The 17915-nt window shown below is 38.8% G+C and overlaps 1 protein-coding gene across 5 annotated transcripts in view; it reads left to right on the top strand.

The window, feature by feature from the left end:
* LOC116492857 (contactin-6-like) overlaps window positions 1-17915 on the top strand; it is a 142107-nt gene that overhangs the window by 79293 nt on the left and 44899 nt on the right. For 3 of the 5 annotated variants that reach the window (XM_032193797.1, XM_032193799.1, XM_032193798.1), the window contains 2 exons: window positions 7964-8167; window positions 9628-9730. In XM_032193797.1, coding sequence (XP_032049688.1) covers window positions 7964-8167; window positions 9628-9730 — 307 coding nt within the window. Of the gene's footprint in view, window positions 1-7963; window positions 8168-9627; window positions 9731-10257; window positions 12588-16894; window positions 17796-17915 lie in introns of those variants that run through there. The other 2 variants (XM_032193800.1, XM_032193801.1) reach the window with 2 other exon arrangements.

Raw genomic sequence — 17915 nt, forward strand, 5'->3', positions numbered from 1 at the left:
AAATTGTGTGCAATCTGAATAAAGATCGGTTCTTACAGCTCAAGAGAAGAAGCCTACACACTTCCCTGCCTGATTAGCACTAGAATTTATTTGTGAATGAAGTGTACAGGTTTATAACAAATTTAGATTTCATTTTTTTAAAGGAACATTGGGGTTTGAACTTCTTAAGGGGCCTTTTTTTTTCTACAGTTACTTGACGTACTAGAACGTGCCATTGCTTTGTGTGTGACAAGCAAAGAAAGTACCAAGGTCTGTCATGAGTAGCATTAGATTGACATGAAAATTGGTATTGTTCTTAAATATTGATTCTCTTCTTCCTGATATCTTAGTCATAGAAAAATTTAGTTTGGAAGGGACTTCTGGAGAGGTAAGCTTCTTGAACAAAGGAGGTCTAATTGGTTAAGGTGCCTGAGAGTCTTCAGGTCCCACTCAAAGCTTCAGAAGAAGGAAAACGGGTTTTCTGGAAAATTGATTTGGGTATGTCTTGCTTCTGTTACTACTGCTGCTCAACTGTAAGGCTATTTGAGGCCTATATGTAACATCCTACATGCTTCAGACTTTTTTCCATGTAAGACATCCCTAAGCATAGGGTACAGCAGTCATCTACCCCTCCTGTATTATCACTCCCCGGCTGTATTATCACCTCCAATATCTTTTTTTTTTTTTTGAGCAACACATGTACACTATGTTGCAACATTGTCATTTTTTAACCATTTTTCCACCTCCTGTAAGCAAGAAGCTCTTGAGAATGATCTTTTGAGATTTCCTACCACCACCACCAACTCTTGCAAGTTCAACACGTTCAAAAATATCTTTTGTGAGTGTTTGGGACCCAGATTCAAACTGCTTCTTATCCTTTGAGTTGGGAGCAAGAACTACGGTTTCATAATAACTAGCTAAAGATGATTGTGAATTTCACCCTGAAAAAGCAAATGTACATTAAATGGGAAAATATCAACAGCAGCGTTATGAAATTGTCTTACTCTGGACTGAAAGAATCAGCAGTTCTGAGATAAAGAATGTCCTGTTTTCAGTGGGAGTGACTACATATCCACAGTAGCTGCAGTATTCTTTGTGCTAGCACAGTGTTTCCTCAATTCTTCTTAAAGAAACAGTTATAAGACAAATTCCCATGAGAAGAAGGTAAATTGTGATCTATAAAGAAGATGCAGTATATCAAAGAGGTAGAGAAACCCATCAATCAATTTAAAGCCCGCAGGTCTTGAACAGAAAGGAAATGTCAGTTCACTTACTGTTTACAGCTGTATGAAAGGGGTATATAATCAAGGAGATAAAGTGAAATCTGGTCCTTGAGGGCACAAAGAGCTTGAAAGAGTTCCTGAAATGTATCAATGGGACAAAGACAATACATCCATCCTTGAGTCAGTAAGCTATATGTCTTCCTCTTGCTGACAGGTAAAATTATGATTTGACAAACAGGAATGAGAAGAAAACATTCAGAACAAATAAATAGTTAACAAGTGAGCTCACTCCAGATTAATTGAACTGACAAAATTATATCTATGAACAAATCCTCTGACACCATGTTTAAGCTGAAGATGTGAGCTGTTGACCAATAGGCATGAAAAATACATTATCTGAAATAAGTCTCTAGAGAGCAGAAACTGAGCTCTTTTGTCATCCATAAACACTGTATTTGTGATCCAAAATTATATGCCATGGGAATGAAGTCCATGGTATGAACAATAAGTTGTATACTATCCCAGAATGCTTAGGAAATTTCTACAGAGTTGTATAAAGGATTGTGTATATATACAAATATATATATTATTGAAACCCTTGCCTCTGACTCAATTTCTACAGGAAAAGGACCATTAACAGTAGTTACAGCTTCTATTAGTAGTTATTAGTTACAGCAAGAATTAGTAATTAAAAATTTGAAATATGTACAGTACCAACAAGAAAAGAGTTACCTTTCCTGTGATACTGACATTAGTAAAATACAAGCTGTATACTCTTCTATCAAGGAGGAAAAAAATATGCTTAGAGTTTCCCACCCAACCTAAGAAATACAGCCTATAACCAGTGCAGACTTTTCACTGGTACGAACACTTATGTGGAATCTGAGGTTAACTGACTGGGCAGAAAAACACCCAAGGGCCATGGAAGATGGCTGCAGGCCTTCAGACGTTTCTCCCTGACACCGGCTGCTTGTCTGCTCAGCTTGACAGACCCAGCTCTAACCACGTGCTCCATACAGGAAACAGTAATGTGTCTCTAACAGTTGGGTCTACAAGACCTTTTTCCACTCTTTTAAAGAAGAAAAAAGAAAAACTCTGTGGGGCAGTTGTTTGGTACAGTTCCTATAGCATTGCAGGAACAGAAAGGGATAGCTGAAGTCTCTCCCCTTCCTCTTAATCTAGGAAGTTGGGTACCTGTTTCTTCTAGAAACAGGAAGAGAGACAGAAAGACAAGGGCCTAAGAAAGACAAAAGTTTTTATCTTAAGTCTCTTCCCCTGTGACATCCTCAATTTGGAATAGGCAAATGGAATGAGAGTTCACAAAATATTTCTACCACCCGTGGTAGCCGCAGAGAAGCAGCCCACCTTTTGCTGCAGAAAGCAACACAGCTCTAGGAGCCCAAGCTCTCCAGCCACTTCCTAAACACAGACAGAAGTAAAGCTTCCTGCAGGCTTCACAGATATCATTAGACTAGTCAGCTTTTTGTATTACATTGTTAATACTTAAATATCCTGATTGTGAAGAAACTATTTAAAACTCAAAGTTTATTTGATATCTTTTGCATATTAAGATACAATTACTGTATTAAAAAACCTTGCAATTAGCTAACTGAAAGCACTCACAAAGCTCCCTCCCACTGCCTGACCCAGCCTAGTGCAGCCCCTCTATTTTCTCCCTCAGCCCCTCCTTGCCTATTTATGCACCAGCTGCTCCTCAGCCTCCGCTGTTGTTATTTATGAGGCTCATTAACACACCTTATAAAGTTCAGCATCTGAATTTCCTCTGCTTGTTAGTGAGGCTCTGGAGTGTAAGGGTGGGGAGGTAAGCTCTATTTCTCTCACTAGGAAATGTCTCTTCTCTAGCTGAGGTTCCTTAGGTCAGTGTTTTTTTATTATTATTATTTTTAATATAGGTACACACACATTGCATAGTCAGTATATAAAATTTCTTTATTACTTAAAAGAAAAAGGTGCTTTGTATAGAGTTAAGAAGTAGAGAAAAGCATCTAGGAGGAGCAGAAAAGTCTGGAGAAGGTCTTACTGCTGTAACAGTGCATGAGCTTGACCTGACCGTGATTAAGAAATTGGTGCCTAAATAGTAATGCTTGACACAAGGCTGTGGGGTAGGCTGTTATTCATTTATTTTGTTAGAAGTGAAGTCTGATATAATGCCTATTTCCTTCAAGCTGGCTCCCTGCAGAGCTTTAAGAAAGTTGCTAATCTTGTTAGGAGCAGCAGGATCGCTCATATATTTGCATTTACTTGTGCATAAGAGCTGCCAGGGCTTGAAGTGGGGATGCTGACTCTGTAGGCTTTTTTGTATTGCTGTTACTACAGTGATGCTGAAATAAAAAGAAACAAATAAACTCTGAAGGAAGTCAGAACTGTACAGCCATCCTCAGTGGAGGAATACACCAAGTCCTTAGCCAGCAGAAGAGCACAGGAAACTGGTATAGGGAGAGGATAGGAGGAGACAAGCAGGGCTATGTGATGTGAAAGGGTCTTTGACTCCTTCATGTTGCTTCTGCATTTTATATTAAACTGTCATCTGATAACATGCATAATATGAGAGCAATAGTTTGAAGCGTATTTCCCTTCATGAAGCTGAGTTCCTTGGTCATTAGTTTAGAGTCTCTTTCTGTTCCTCTTTCTCCATGCTCCTGTGAATCTTTAATCCTTCCCTGCCAGATCATGCAGGAGGGGGAGCATCTCCTCCCTGACACCAGCCTGAATGAGCTTTTCTCCTGCAGAACCAGCAATATTGATTTGAATTTGCTTGGGCTGAGAAAAGCACTGAAATGTTGTATTCCCTAAACTAGTATGTAAGCTGTGATTATCAGCTGCTGTTCTTTCCCAGCTGTGCTTGGAGAAAGGGCTCACAGCTGCCAGGCATGGGCAATGCGCTTCTTCTGCCTGCTGGAGCCCAGGACTTGCCCAGTATTTGGCTGGAAACTGAGGTGGGGTTAGTATCTTGGGGCCCCTGAGAAGTGGAGGGAGATGGACACCATACAGTCACTTGTTTTGCATTTAAAATAAATAAATAAAATAAAAAATAAAAATAATAAGTAGGATAGCAGCACAAATAAAAAAAAAAAAAAAAAAAAAGCAAAACACCACAAACCTAGGCTCTGTCATATGCATAATGAAGTCTATGTTGGTGTAATTATCCCTTCAGTGACATGTAGACCTTTTGAAGTAAAGGCAGTGCTGTGCACTCCAAGGCATCCTCTTCCACAGAGTCAATAATAGCACTGGGATCACTGTCTAGAGAGAGTAAATATTTTCCAGTGTTCAAAGCTTAAATATGTTAATTTGGGCTGAGACCAATTAGCTATACATGTGAAAAGGAGCTACAGCATAATATTTATTAGGCAGTAGCTGGACAGAATTAAAAAATTAATTGCCTGAAGGTGATTAATGTTTTCTAAGCTCATCTCTGAGGCTAACATAGGTGTTAAATTAAAAAATTGAAGGTAGAAACTATAGCAATAATACTTTATTCTCTCTTCCATTTGAGTTTTTATGAACAAAATCCTGAAATTTTGTGGTGCTGTGAACATTATATTCTGTCATTATCTGTAGGCCTAGGAAATGGGGGGTTCTCAGAGTATAATGCTGCCATAAGGCTAGCAGAATTTTTTGTAACCTAAGGGTGTCATACTCTGTTCTCTTTCTACCTTTGGAACAAGTTTAAAAAAAGGGGAGAAGAGGGAAATTCTGCTTATTTGGCCCTTATTTAAAGTACTGCTGAGCAGGGACTGACCTTAAATTGCTCCAACATGTCTCTCATTGTGTGCAGTGGCACCTGTGATCAGGGAACCTTTACACTAATTTTGGCACAAATAAGTCTTAGATGAGGCATAACCAGGAGTAACAATGTTTGCCAACTGTCTTTTTGCATAATCTAACCTAAGCTTTGGAGTATATGTATTTGTTTCAGGGTAGCAAAAGCCATTTTCTAAGACACTTATATAAAGGATGAATGATGTCATAAGAGCTCATTTTCATTCCTTTCAAGCACAGTGGGGTATAGGTAAATATACTTACACAGTTTTAGCACATGAGGAAAGGACTGGCTATTTGTATGGTCCAGTGAAATGTTTTCTGCTTTATTTGTGAAGGGGGAAAATATAAACCACATGTGTTGCATAAGAAACTAATCTTAGGCAAGAGCCCCTAGAAGGCCTTCCTTCCCTAAGCGTTTTTTTCCCTTCTACACATCTACATAGTCTATCTTTCTGAAACTTCACAGGTTAACTATAGTGAAAAGAACAATTGCACTAATTGGTCTTTTATAGAAAAACCTCTATTCCCTTACTTCAGGCTTGTTGATTCATTTTCAAAGTCATATAAGAAGCAGTTACCCCAGAGGAAAAGTTGCAGATGTCCAGGGCAATGCACAAAGGAAAAACAAAATGGAAAAAGAAAAACAAATCATTGGTGCTGATAATGGCTAAGATTTGTGCAAGACTTTTGCTGAAGCCTTTTCATAGTGGCCTCTAAAATTCAACAGTTCTGGGACTGATGAGGACATTGAATGTGAACTCAACGGTACTGTTTTTCAAAAATCCTGTGGCTAAATGGAAAGCAAAATAAGCTTTAAAAAGGTAACATTTTGTTCTTCACCAAAATAGCTGGTGGCAGTAATTTTCAAGTTCATTTTAGCTAGACTTCATTAGCAGGCAACTATCTCCTTTTAAAAATTTCTCTTCTATGCCTCTGCTACCTTCTGTTGAGCATTACCCTCACCAGACTCTTCCCAGCTGCTGATTTACTTATGCAAATGAATGTGACCCCACAAGTGATGGCATGGGCCTTGTACTCCTTTTTTTTGCTCATTTAGAAGGTCTGCTACAAATCTGATTTATTCAACTTCAAACTGAGCTGAACTCATTTTCACCCATTAATTCATAGACTAACCTCATAAAGAAGCTCTATCTAGCATAAAGCTGGCTTCGGTGGATTTTATTAGGGTTCATATACCTTATCCTACATGAAGAATACAGCTGTACCACCAGGTCCTATGGCAGGAATCTAGATTTGGATTGCATAGTGTGGGATGACTTAGAAGTCTTTCATGGTGCCCTGTTGCAGTGGGTCAGTGATTCCTCTGCCCTGTAAGTGCCAGCACCAGAACAGGACTTTGGGAAGGAAACTGTCAAATTCATTTTTCCTATTTTTCCCCGCTTTTTAGTTACCTTCAGTTTTGAATTACTTGGGCTACCCTGTCATGAAAGTCCAACGGGTGTCCAGTTATCAGTGGTTCAATCACTCAGAGCAGTTTTGTTGCATGGAAGTGTTTCCAGTATATAATGCAATAGGTCTCTGGAAGACCTGTCAGGATGTAGCTACATCACTTGTCTCTGTAGGCTGATTGACCCTATGTCAAGCCCCCCTGGTCTCCAGAACTTGATATATATAAAGAATAGATGCTTTATTCAGGTATCTTGGGCATGTGAACACAAAAACATGGTGCTTTTCTTTTCTGTGACTAAACACATGTACACACATGGATTGTATTACACTGCTTTAGGAACAGTTGCATCTTCTGGATTTACAGTACATCAAAAAAGCTTTGCATTAGGCTGTAGTAAAACAGGGCCTATTACAGGATTTAGCCAAGTACAGAGAGTGTCATTGATTGCTCCCTGGAGACATGTCATTTCTAATGAGGGACCTAAAATGTTAGAAGATAACATAAAACTCCACAAAACTACTGGAGTTTGCAGACTTATTACCATACTGTACCCATGTCACAACTGAGGGAGGGGAAAGAAATGTAAATAATCTTTTTCAAATGGTATTGTTGATGGGGGAAATGTGTGAAAATGAAGCTGTTGGCGGAGTGCTGTTAGCTTATGAATTATACATTTAATTAAGGGGAGCTAAACTGGTAGATTTTGAAACTTCTGATTTACTGTGCCTTGCTAAGACACAACTTCAGTCGTGCAGCCTGCTGAATGCCACACTGGGTGCTGGCAGCAACTTGGAGCAGCTGGGGAGTGGGGTATGCAGGAAGCCTGGGGTACCCCTGGCAGCACAGCAGGCTTGGCCCTTCTGAGAAGCAGTGTCCTTGGATGGTAAACTCAGAGTTCTGCCCTGTCAGGGTGGGTTAGTCAAATAAAATAAAATAAGCTGGCTAGATTATAGAGGTACCTATTAAGGTATGCAGCGTGAAACACTATGGAAAAAGGTGGCATAAAAGGGCTAGTTAAGAAGCGCAGAGCAGCTGCAAGTGTGGAAGATGAGAAAGCTAGAGAAGAAGGAACAAATGTGCAATAGGAGCAAATATTAATCTCCAAAATATTCGTCTGCAGCTGAGTTCTTCCCCTCCCTGAGAATCTGATGATAAAGCTCTGTTACCTGTTTCTTTTTTTCCTATATGCAGAGTGGAAAATGGAGCCGTAACACTGTGTGATCAGCACTTGGCTCCTGATGTTCAGAGGGAAAGTGCTATAAATAGAAATTATTTACTAAACCAGCTTTCTTATGGCATTGCAGCACTGCCATTCCTACTTAAAAATAGGCTGAAGCAGGCAAATGGAAAGTAGCAGGGGACAAAAACTTCAGTGACCTTCTGAAGTGGCTTGAAATGAGTTTAAAACTGAAGCAATGCTTATCTTGCCTGTGCTAATTTGTGCATCCCCTGTGGTCTAGTCTGTAACTGACTCGCTCTATCAACTGGCAATATTGCACTTAAATGCTAAGAGGAAGCAAGCAGCGCTGGAAAGGATGTGTAATGTGTATCTGGTGTTTTCCAGGCTTGTCCTACGCATGGATCTTCAACAATAATCCCTTGTATGTTCAGGAGGATAGTCGACGCTTTGTTTCACAAGAGACAGGAAATCTGTACATCGCTAAAGTAGAGCCCTCGGATGTGGGCAATTACACCTGCGTTGTGACCAACCCTGATGCAGAGCAAAGTGTGCAGGGGCCACCCACTCCTCTCATTCTCCGCAGTGATGGTAAGCTATCCTGGCATGCCTGGCTGAAAGCATGCAGCACAAGGCTGTAACCAGTCCACCTCTAGTTAGCTGTAATCGCTGCCTGTATTGAGGCTTAAATGTGGTAAAGCTTTCTGAATTTATAATCTAGGTTTTGCTCAAATCTCACTTCTAGAAAGCTGTTTCAAAGTGAGTTGTTAAGGTGAGAAACTCACCTGCACATACACAAATACCTTTAGCAATGCTTTGAATTAAATGCTCACATTGAGAAGCATGTACACAAAGTTGGAAAGCATTACACAAAGTTGGATTTATAAGTTTGCTCACCTCAATTTCAATATACTTGCACTGTTTGCAAACCATTGGTGACAAACAGTAAAAAAAAAAAAAAAAAGTCTGTTCAGCGTTATGTTTGTAATACTCAATAATGCACAGTTTTATAAACAAAACTTTTGCCAAGAGACTGCTGTTTTATTCAGTCAGGTCACCTGCAACAAAGTATAATTTCCAAAGCTCAAAAGTTAATTATTTTGTACAAACAGATCATAAATGCTTCAGATCTCTTCTGTGTGTTTTCTTCCTTATCATACTTCTTTACTCCTTTTCTAACTTGTTAGTCTTAATCTTCTCCTGTTCACTCTGCTAGCCCCTGGATTGGGTACTAAACATGCAGTCTCCAGGAAACTGAAAAATAGCGTGGAATATTAGCTGGGTCCCTGTTAATATAAAATAGGAATCATTCATTTTCTGTGTGGGATCTCGCATAGGACACTGAGGGAGAATCTCATTTGTATTCATCATTCTTGTTTCAATCTAAAAGATTCATACACATTTAAGAATTTTGGCTGAAAAAAAAAAAATCGACTAAAAAAAAAAAAAAGTTTTAAAGCAATCCCATACCTGTTGCAAGATCAAATGCCCTAAACTGATACTAGCTAATCTGTGGTGTATCAAATGTTTGATGTTTTTGAATGTGATCATTACATCCAATTACATCAGCCTTTCTGAAGCCTGAAGTTCGCACTTGGCTATGTTAAGGAACTTTATGCTCCATAATTATTTTGGACATGGAACCCAGAATTTTCTCTTGTACTCAGAACTTCCTGGCATCCTGAGAAGTGACCACTTAGTTACCAGAGTCATAGGCACTGGTTATTAACAGCTAACAAGAGGTCTGAACCCTAAATTCTCACTGAAATGTTAATGCACAAATATCAAAATTGCACATCCAGAACTTATATAAAGTTATGTGCTTCAATTCTCAAATGCAAAGAGCTTACACATTTCATGTAAGCTTTCAGCATGGGGCTGGATACCAGCCAGAAACCCTAAGGCTACTCCGCAGACATGGTGTTGATTTCCATGGGTGGAACATAAGGCTCTAACAGTATTAATGATGTCCTTTCTTTTACACTGAAATTCTATTGTACTAGACAGGTCTGAGGCTCAACTGGAGTGCTAGCTGTTTTGATGTTCAACAGGTGTGATGGGGGAGTATGAACCAAAGATTGAAGTACGTTTTCCAGAAACAACATATGCAGCGAAGGGTTCATCTGTTAAACTGGAATGCTTTGCCCTTGGAAAGTAAGATTCTTGGTTTTCATTAAAATGTGGGTTCTAACACTGTTGTACAGTGAGAAACAACATTTCTAACTGGCAGGTAGAGTTTTTTGGTCAGCATATGAATGTGAAATGTTTTTAAACTTATTTTGGTTTGTTTCCACGCAATGTGTTCCCAAGGAAATAAGAAGGCAATAGCAGAACTGAAGCTCACTTGGCTGTAGTTGGAGCTGGGGTGAGGAGAACAAAGGCTCTATCCCCTGAGTTTTCTCTGGGGTGAGAACAAGACTTAAGTTCACAGTGTTCATTGATCTAGCTGCACAGGTACATCAGGTCTGCATCACAATATGAGTATGATTTTCTGTGGTACCTCTAAGATTGAAATTTCAGAAAATGGGCTTCTTCAGGAGCACAAACTGTCTGGAATGGGTCTAATGTGTCTCTCAGCACTCTTTTCTCAAAAGAGATGCTGAGGGGCCTTGGGATGCCCTAACAGTAGTCCTTCTGACTAAAACCTGTTGTACATTGTGCCTGGGCTGCAAAAAAAAAAAAAAAAAAAAAAAAAAGTGCAACTAGCCTATGAAAACTAGTTTTTCCAATAAGTGTCTGTTTTTCCATCAAAAATCTAAAATAACCTTTGGATGTTGACCTCTGTTTAGTTTAAGTTCACTTTGACAATTCTTTTTAAGGCTGTAAGCTTTTAAAGTGTTTAGAGCTTTCCCAGAGGTTAAAAGCCTGACTTGTAGACAGCACAAATTAATCAAATGTTCCTCTGGAACCTATGCTGAGAAGTAAATAAATAAATAAATAAATAAAAATAAAGTAAATAAAGTTAAAAAGATGGGGAATGGCCTTTCTGTATGATGATAGATGAGATTTGTGTATAAATTAATCTCAGGGTTAATTTTTATTTTAGGAGGGAGAATATTTCTATAGTCATATTCAAAGGAATATGATATTTTTTGGCCCCAAACAAATACCACACTGAAACAGTCCTGCTAAAGCTGATTTTCCTTTCCAAATACTGTCAAGCTACTTCTCTTTAAATACCTCTTTAATTGTGTGTGAGTCAGTGCAGGCTTTACATCTCAAGTTGTCATTTCATATTTCCATCTGTTGCATGGAAAGCATTTAACAGTGGTATATTGACTACATAAAAGCATTTCAAAACCAGTAAATATGTACAAAACACTGCCTCCTTAATGAAGGGGTAAAGACAGGTCATGTCAAAGCTTGTGTGATGCATTAACATTTTAAGAACCTTTGGGGGGGGGGAGGAGGAAGGTGGTCTGAAAGGACGTGGATAATGAAATATCTCAGCAAGCACAGTATGTACTGTATGTGTAGGTATACAGTACCTACTAATGCTGTGCCTGGAAAATGGAAGGGCTGAGAGGGTTAACGCAGCTTTAATATACACTTTAATATACATTTCTCCATGTGTAACATGGCAGCTGAAACAAGTGCTGGTATACTTCCCTGGAGTTTTCACTAAGTAAATACTAGCAATCCAAGAGCAGAAATTTTTTCCACATTTTTTTGATATCATTCTGTTCCTATGTACATAGTCTAATGTATACGTTCTGGAGGGGTGCTGTGTGTAAGTAAAGGCTCTTGAGAGGAGTGTTTAAATTTCTCCTCTCCAGATTTTTTGGATAGGTTAGATGTCTCATACTGTACAGGACTGTTTCCAGTCTCTTGGCTCTGAACAGAACCTTGAACCACATTTTAAATCGGTGAGTGAGTATTGTAGAGCTGACATTTGTGTGTGAATAAACCAAGAGAAACAGATTACAGGTGAAATACTCTTCACTTATTAGATAAGACTGGCTTTTTAAAGTTATGTAGGTGATTAGTGGTATTGTTAAATCTGTTTCCTACCTCCAGCTGTTTACAACTGCTGCACATATAAGTGCAGCAGTGTGGCCATCTGCACCTTTAGATGCCTAAATTCCACTAAAACTCTAGCCTCTACTATTGTCTGTTTATGTTAAAATCAATTCAGCTCAACATTTGTTGAGCTATACCTCTGATCTGCCACAAGCACTAACGGTTATTATCTCTCTTGGATTTCAGAACTGCTTTCCCATTATCCATAATTTTCTATATTCATACTGTTAGTCCACTGGTTCAGACAATGCTGTCAGCTGCTACCGCTTCTGCACCATGAATAACAAAAATCTTTCACATCTGAGGCAGATTATAGGCAACCTGCTGTGGTTTTGGTCTCCAGAAGTCTTAAATGAAAGTACTTTCATGGTATTTAGAGAAATAGCATCTCTCTTCTATATGGAACAGCAAATCATACCTCTTGGACGTTGCTCAGAAAATCACTTCCACATTTAAACACATGTACAAGAGGCCAGTCTAGGGGCTGAGTTTTAAGACCTTTTACCTGGGGGAACTCAAAGCCACTTAACTGAGAAGTACCTTCCAGCCAGACTACAGAACGCACAGAGGTAGTTGTGTTCCATGTACCTCCTGTGGAAGCTTTTTGAGAGCTCGAGGGTTACTGGACTCTTGCTATCAAGAAGCATTTATGGTCCCTCCCATTGCAATCTGTTGCAAAGCTCTCTTCATGCATTTTACATGAAAATGTCATAACTGATTCACGCAAATTGTCTTCTAGTATAGTTATAAACCCTTTTTTATTTATTTATTTTTTGAAAATAAATGGGAGGCGGGTGGGGAGAGACATGACATGACAGGGCAAAGAGTCAGTGTTTATGCCTGGGAGGAAGAGGGTTTGAAAGCACGGATCCCACAGAGCTTGGGCCAGTTCTCCTCTAAATCCTGCAAAACAGACCACAAATAATGGAGAAGCTTTTGAAAAGCAAGTTAGTCCTCACTGTGATGGAAATATGACTGGGCAAAAAGGAGGGTAAGTAGCATGCATCTATATGGTGATTGGCATGGAAAATCCCTGGAAGTTTCTTCCAGTCATTGGGAAGTGCCCAAGGCCAGGCTGGATGGGGCTCTGAGCAACCTGGTCTGGTGGGAGGTGTCCTGTCCATGGCAGTGGTTGGAACTGGATGATCTTTAAGGTCCCTTCCAATCCAAACTGTTCTATGAATTTAGACCAAAAATACACAATTTAATTCTTTGAAAATGGAAAACTGAAAAATGAAATACTAATGTGGCTATTTCAAATACTGCAGCCTGTGGCAATTTAATAGAAGAGATGAGACTGTGTTCTGCACTAATTTCATTATGTTGGCAGTGTTTAATACTATGCTAGTATTAAGTCATGTTTTGGATCAAGCTATATTAATCATGCAATATATCTAAATTATTGTTTGCTGTGTCTTAGGGGACTGAGTATGATGGAAGGAGTTGCTTACAGATACATTCAGTTGAGTTACTGTACTTTTCTATTGATTTCTTCCAAAATAACCTTTCTGTTGTGCAAATAGGAATAGTTTCTGAAGTGAAAGTAAGTGAAGTAGTTTCCATATCTGATGCACATATTTATTAAGCTGTGCTTGTGTTTTACTTCTAAGATAGTGAGATAATCTGTTCAGAATCCCTGGAGATGTGATTTTGCCAACTGAGGCTGTAAAGGGCACATATAAATAATATAAACCAGAATTTCTTTTAACCTAGAATATACATATTTTTTTTTTCTAGGGGAAGATGTTAATTCTTCCTTCTGTAAATGTATTCAGAGAAGTTTTTCTAGAGTTAGTGAACGTAGGTAATTACACAGCCACGAGAGGGTTCCAAATAACCATCTGTACTGAAGTTGCATAAAAGCACCAGGCTTCACTTCTTCATTAGATGGTTACTCTAGTATATTCTTCAAGATTTTATGCAGGAGGCTGTAGAAGTATCAATTACAGAATTCTAAATGGTATGTATGATTCAGTTTTTCTGCCTTAAGTGGTTTGCTACTTTCAGCCCACGTTTCTGATAGAACAAGTATCTTAGTATTTGTACCTTAAGGGATGAGCAAGCAGCTCTTGCAAGATCCTCTTACATTAACGTGAATGGCATGTGACCAGAGCAGAACGAAAGGCAATATCAGGTTTCAGAGAATTTTATCTCTCTGGTGTTTCTCAAGTAATACATCAGAATGATTAGGAGTCTGAGTACTTTAATTATTAGGCCCCTTGGTTCCTAACTCTTCCTTGCGTCAGTAGTTGATGCCAACACGATAGCAGTTTTCATACCTCAGCTCTGTGACAGTTGTTTAACTAGGCATAGCCTTCATTATTGAAGCTGGGATTTAATTTTATTGTGAGGTGTCCTCAGATTCACAGGGCGAAGAGGTGGCCCAGGTGCGATGCATCAGCTGAGTGTTTGCTGCAAAAGGGTGGGACCTTCATCTCTGTGTGGGGTGTAGTGCTGTAGATGAATTAATTTGATGTTCAGTGTGACAAGACTTGTCACCAACCAAAAAATATTTTCCATCTCCTTTTCTTTCCAAGTTAGTAACTTATGGTTTTGTGATTCTGCTGCCTGTATGGTAGAGTATAAATTAAATTAGTAGCTGAGCTAGGTACTTCTAGGTGCTCTGAAGGTTTCAAATAAACTACAGATTTATGTACAAAGACACTCATATTTATGCACTGTTTTATTTACTCAGGTGAAAGCAAGACTTGTCTGTGAAATGTAATAAATTTGAGAAGTATTCTCATTGTTTAGATATTCAAAAACTTCTTAGCCCCAAGCAATTATCTATTCTAATTTGGTTATTTTAGTAACTAGAAAGACGCCCAAGTTTCAGGAGAGCCCCAAATCTGTATGGGAAGATATTAGTCTGTGTAAAAATGTCAGGTGCTGGCCTTCAATAGGATGATTATGCAGCATAGTTCACAAGGCTGTAGTTATTAAACTATACTTTGCATACATTTATCTACAAGAATACAAATACCTAAAGCATCAATTTGTTCATTAAAAAAAAAAAATCATTACAGTAAATTCTATGTTCAGTCTTTTTAAAGCCATTCTTTTATTTTATTTTATTTTATTATTTTTATTTTATTTTATTTTATTTTATTTTATTTTATTTTATTTTATTTTATTTTATTTTATTTTATTTTATTTTATTTTATTTTATTTTATTTTATTTTATTTTATTTTATTTTATTTTATTTTATTTTATTTTTATTTTATTATTTTATTTTATTTTTTACTGTGAAAGGTTTTGTATGGCCTGCGGCGATAGTTGTGTTAAGAGATTTTGTTATAAAAATGTAAACTAACATTGGAATGTTAGTTTCTGCCAAAAAACTGCCTTCTGCAAAACAATGATTAAAGATGTTGAGAAGCCTAAGGTGAGGAGGTATTAGCAAAGGCAATGAAGTGCAGACCTCTTAAACTCCCTCATGATATCAGAGGCCCTGCTGTGGGCGGTGGCATGCAGCTGAGCTCTGGCTCCTCCTGCAGCCTGCTCATTGAACCCATACCTCAGGCTGGTGAGGAGCTGATCTCTTGACAAATGAATTCCCTCTTTTGATAAAATGATGCCACTTGGTGCAAGCATCCCCAGAAGAGCAAAGTGCTGTTAAGTATTTATTGCAAGTATGCATCTAAATACAGTAAAGCTGATAACCCAGACTCAGTTTTGTCATCTTGCTGCAGTTAGCGTCAGAGGCAGTGCATTTCCTTCGCTCTTAGGAAGGATGGGGCAAACAAGGAGGAGAGTTTGCCTTGAAACATCCCCAAGGATATCATTATAAGTATCTGGTGAGGAGAAGAAAAACAGGACAGCGGTTTCAATGCCAACCTTGGTAAACTTGACAAGTTGACAGAAGGGGCCCTTTTCCATAGAGCCCTGCCTCTGGCCTTGGTGTCAGTCAGGCTTCCTGCATGCAGAGTCAGTGCTAAGAAATAAACCTAATAGAATAGGAAACATTTAGATGAAACAATTTAAGGTAGCAGGGCATAACTGAATGCATCTAATTGTCTGTCTTCTCCCACGTGATGTTGGCTTCCTTTAATCTGTTTCTTATTTAAAAAGAAAACAAAACAAAAAAAAAAAAAAAAAAAAAAAAGAGGTGCCTTTAAAGTAAGCAGTCAAATGCTCCTGGCATTCAGGGTGCTGCAGGATTCCCTTATACAGTAACTATACACCAATTATTTAATATGCTATAGAATTTTAAAGCCAGCCACGCTCTTCCTGCATGTCATCAATGGTCTGTGTCAATCTATCGCAAGACTGCAAAATACTTCTGGCTGTTTTCCTGACTTGATCACAGCAGCAGTGGGACAGACCTGTTCTGCACAAGAGCTATGTTTCTTTTAAATGACTATAAAGTAACTTGGTTTGGAGAAATTCTGCATGAGTAATGTCACATAAGGTTTGGTGGGAATAGGCAATGCCTTAATAGGTAGACCAGTGCCTTTGACAAAGTCTAGTCCCCCTAAAGTTCCTAGTAGGAGACTAATATTAAATAAGTTTGCATCTCATATAAGTTCTAGTCTCATAGTGAAGGACAAATAGTGGTGGTGATGGCAACTACTGCTGTCCAAAAAGTTTGGGGATTTAAACTACCATCTGTAGATCTTGAACCAAAATGGGAAACAGAAGAATAAAATCTGTTCTTTCCAGCTCCTCCGCTGGTTAATGCTGTCTGACACATCCCAGTCTCTCAGGTGTGTAAATTGCTCAGCTGTGTTGGAGGGGTCATATGAGAGTCAGAATTTGTGTGTATATGAATATATACACACACACATCCGTGCAGAGCTAACTCCAGAGTCTAAAACATATTGCAGATGGTTACAAACCACTTTCACAGGCAGCTCAGTTATGATGGAAAATGAGGTAGCTGGAGAAATTATTATGCTGTGTAAATAGCTGCTAGACATCCCTTGGTTAAATCTGTGGCCTCAGGACTGATTTTTTATTTTATTTTTTTCATTTTAAGGAGCACAGGAAGGACTGCTGGGGGCTCTCTTGCCCAGCTGAGCTTCTGTGGCAGAGTCTCCCATGTGCAGCCGTTCTGTCTATGAGCTTAAATGCACAACTAGGCACACTTTATGGCATTGCTGTTCCTTGTACATCAGAGTGGTCCAGCTGTGAATTGCCCTGCACTTAGTCTTTTTCTGGTGGCTGTGTATTTGTAGCTGGTTAACATCTGGCCAGTTGTTCAATCCACATAATTTGCCCAGTGCCTGTGCTTCTGGACCGGGCCCTTCTGGTTTTGGGTGGTCTTATAACTATCCTCGGCACAGGGCCTCAAAATGTGGGAGCTACACCTGAACTGACAGCCGTTATTGTCTCTGCTAAAAAGGAGTAAATGCTTTGTACATCAGCGCTGCGGGCCAGAGACCTTAGGGACCAGCAGGCAAGGGCAACACACGCTTCTGCTTTCCATGAAAGTTATCTTTGAAGTTTAGTACCAAATGTTTGCTATTGATGTTACTTCCAATGGGAAAGTGGGCAGCATACAGAAGCCTCTGTAAGAAGCTGTTCGAAGTGTAACTGCTCGCCTGCTTAGAAAAAGCAGCTTACTGTAGTTTTCAGTAACAGAAAGCAACTGTGAAATCCAAGACTATTAATATTTCAAAGTGTTCTGGTGACATAATAGATCATGAAAGCGAGGCTTGTATGGTTTGCGATATTACCAGAAATCCAAGAAGTATTTATAACCTTCTTCACACTTGGCTATTTTTTTATCATATAGAATACATTGATCCAAATATAAATGAAAATGATAGAAAGCTACAAAAACATGAAACAAGAAATATTCTTTTGTCTCTATCTCCTTTCAGCCTCAACGTCTCATACTTTCCATTTCCTTGCTCAGCTGTCTTCCTGCCCTCTTCTACCCTGGATCCCATTTTTTATACCTAGATTTATTGTTCTTTTTAGCTCCTTTGAATTCTTGTCCAATGTTTCCTATTTTGAGGTGTGAGAATACCTTTATTGCCAGAGGGAACTTGTTTGCTCTGAAAACCAGTCAATAATTCAGTGCTTCTGTGGTGTTTATTTGGACTTCCAGAGTTGTCCCTTCACTGTAAGTGTTAAAAGGCAGGATTGGACCCTCAGAGTTACTGTGGGCAAAATCCAAATTGGCTTTACGAGCAATCAAAGTTGATTGAGGACTTCACCCCACAGTTGGACTTGTGCCCCTAAATAAGTTAGGTGAGTTATAAAACCTCAGTCTTATGAACCTCTATATGTCACTCCTAGAAAGTGAAGTGATTTCTTTTTTAAAATATTCTGTAAAAAGGATTTCACGTCATCTTTTCTGCTATAAAAAAT

Source organism: Aythya fuligula, chromosome 10 (assembly GCF_009819795.1).
Source record: "Aythya fuligula isolate bAytFul2 chromosome 10, bAytFul2.pri, whole genome shotgun sequence".
Taxonomy (NCBI): Eukaryota; Metazoa; Chordata; class Aves; order Anseriformes; family Anatidae; genus Aythya; species Aythya fuligula.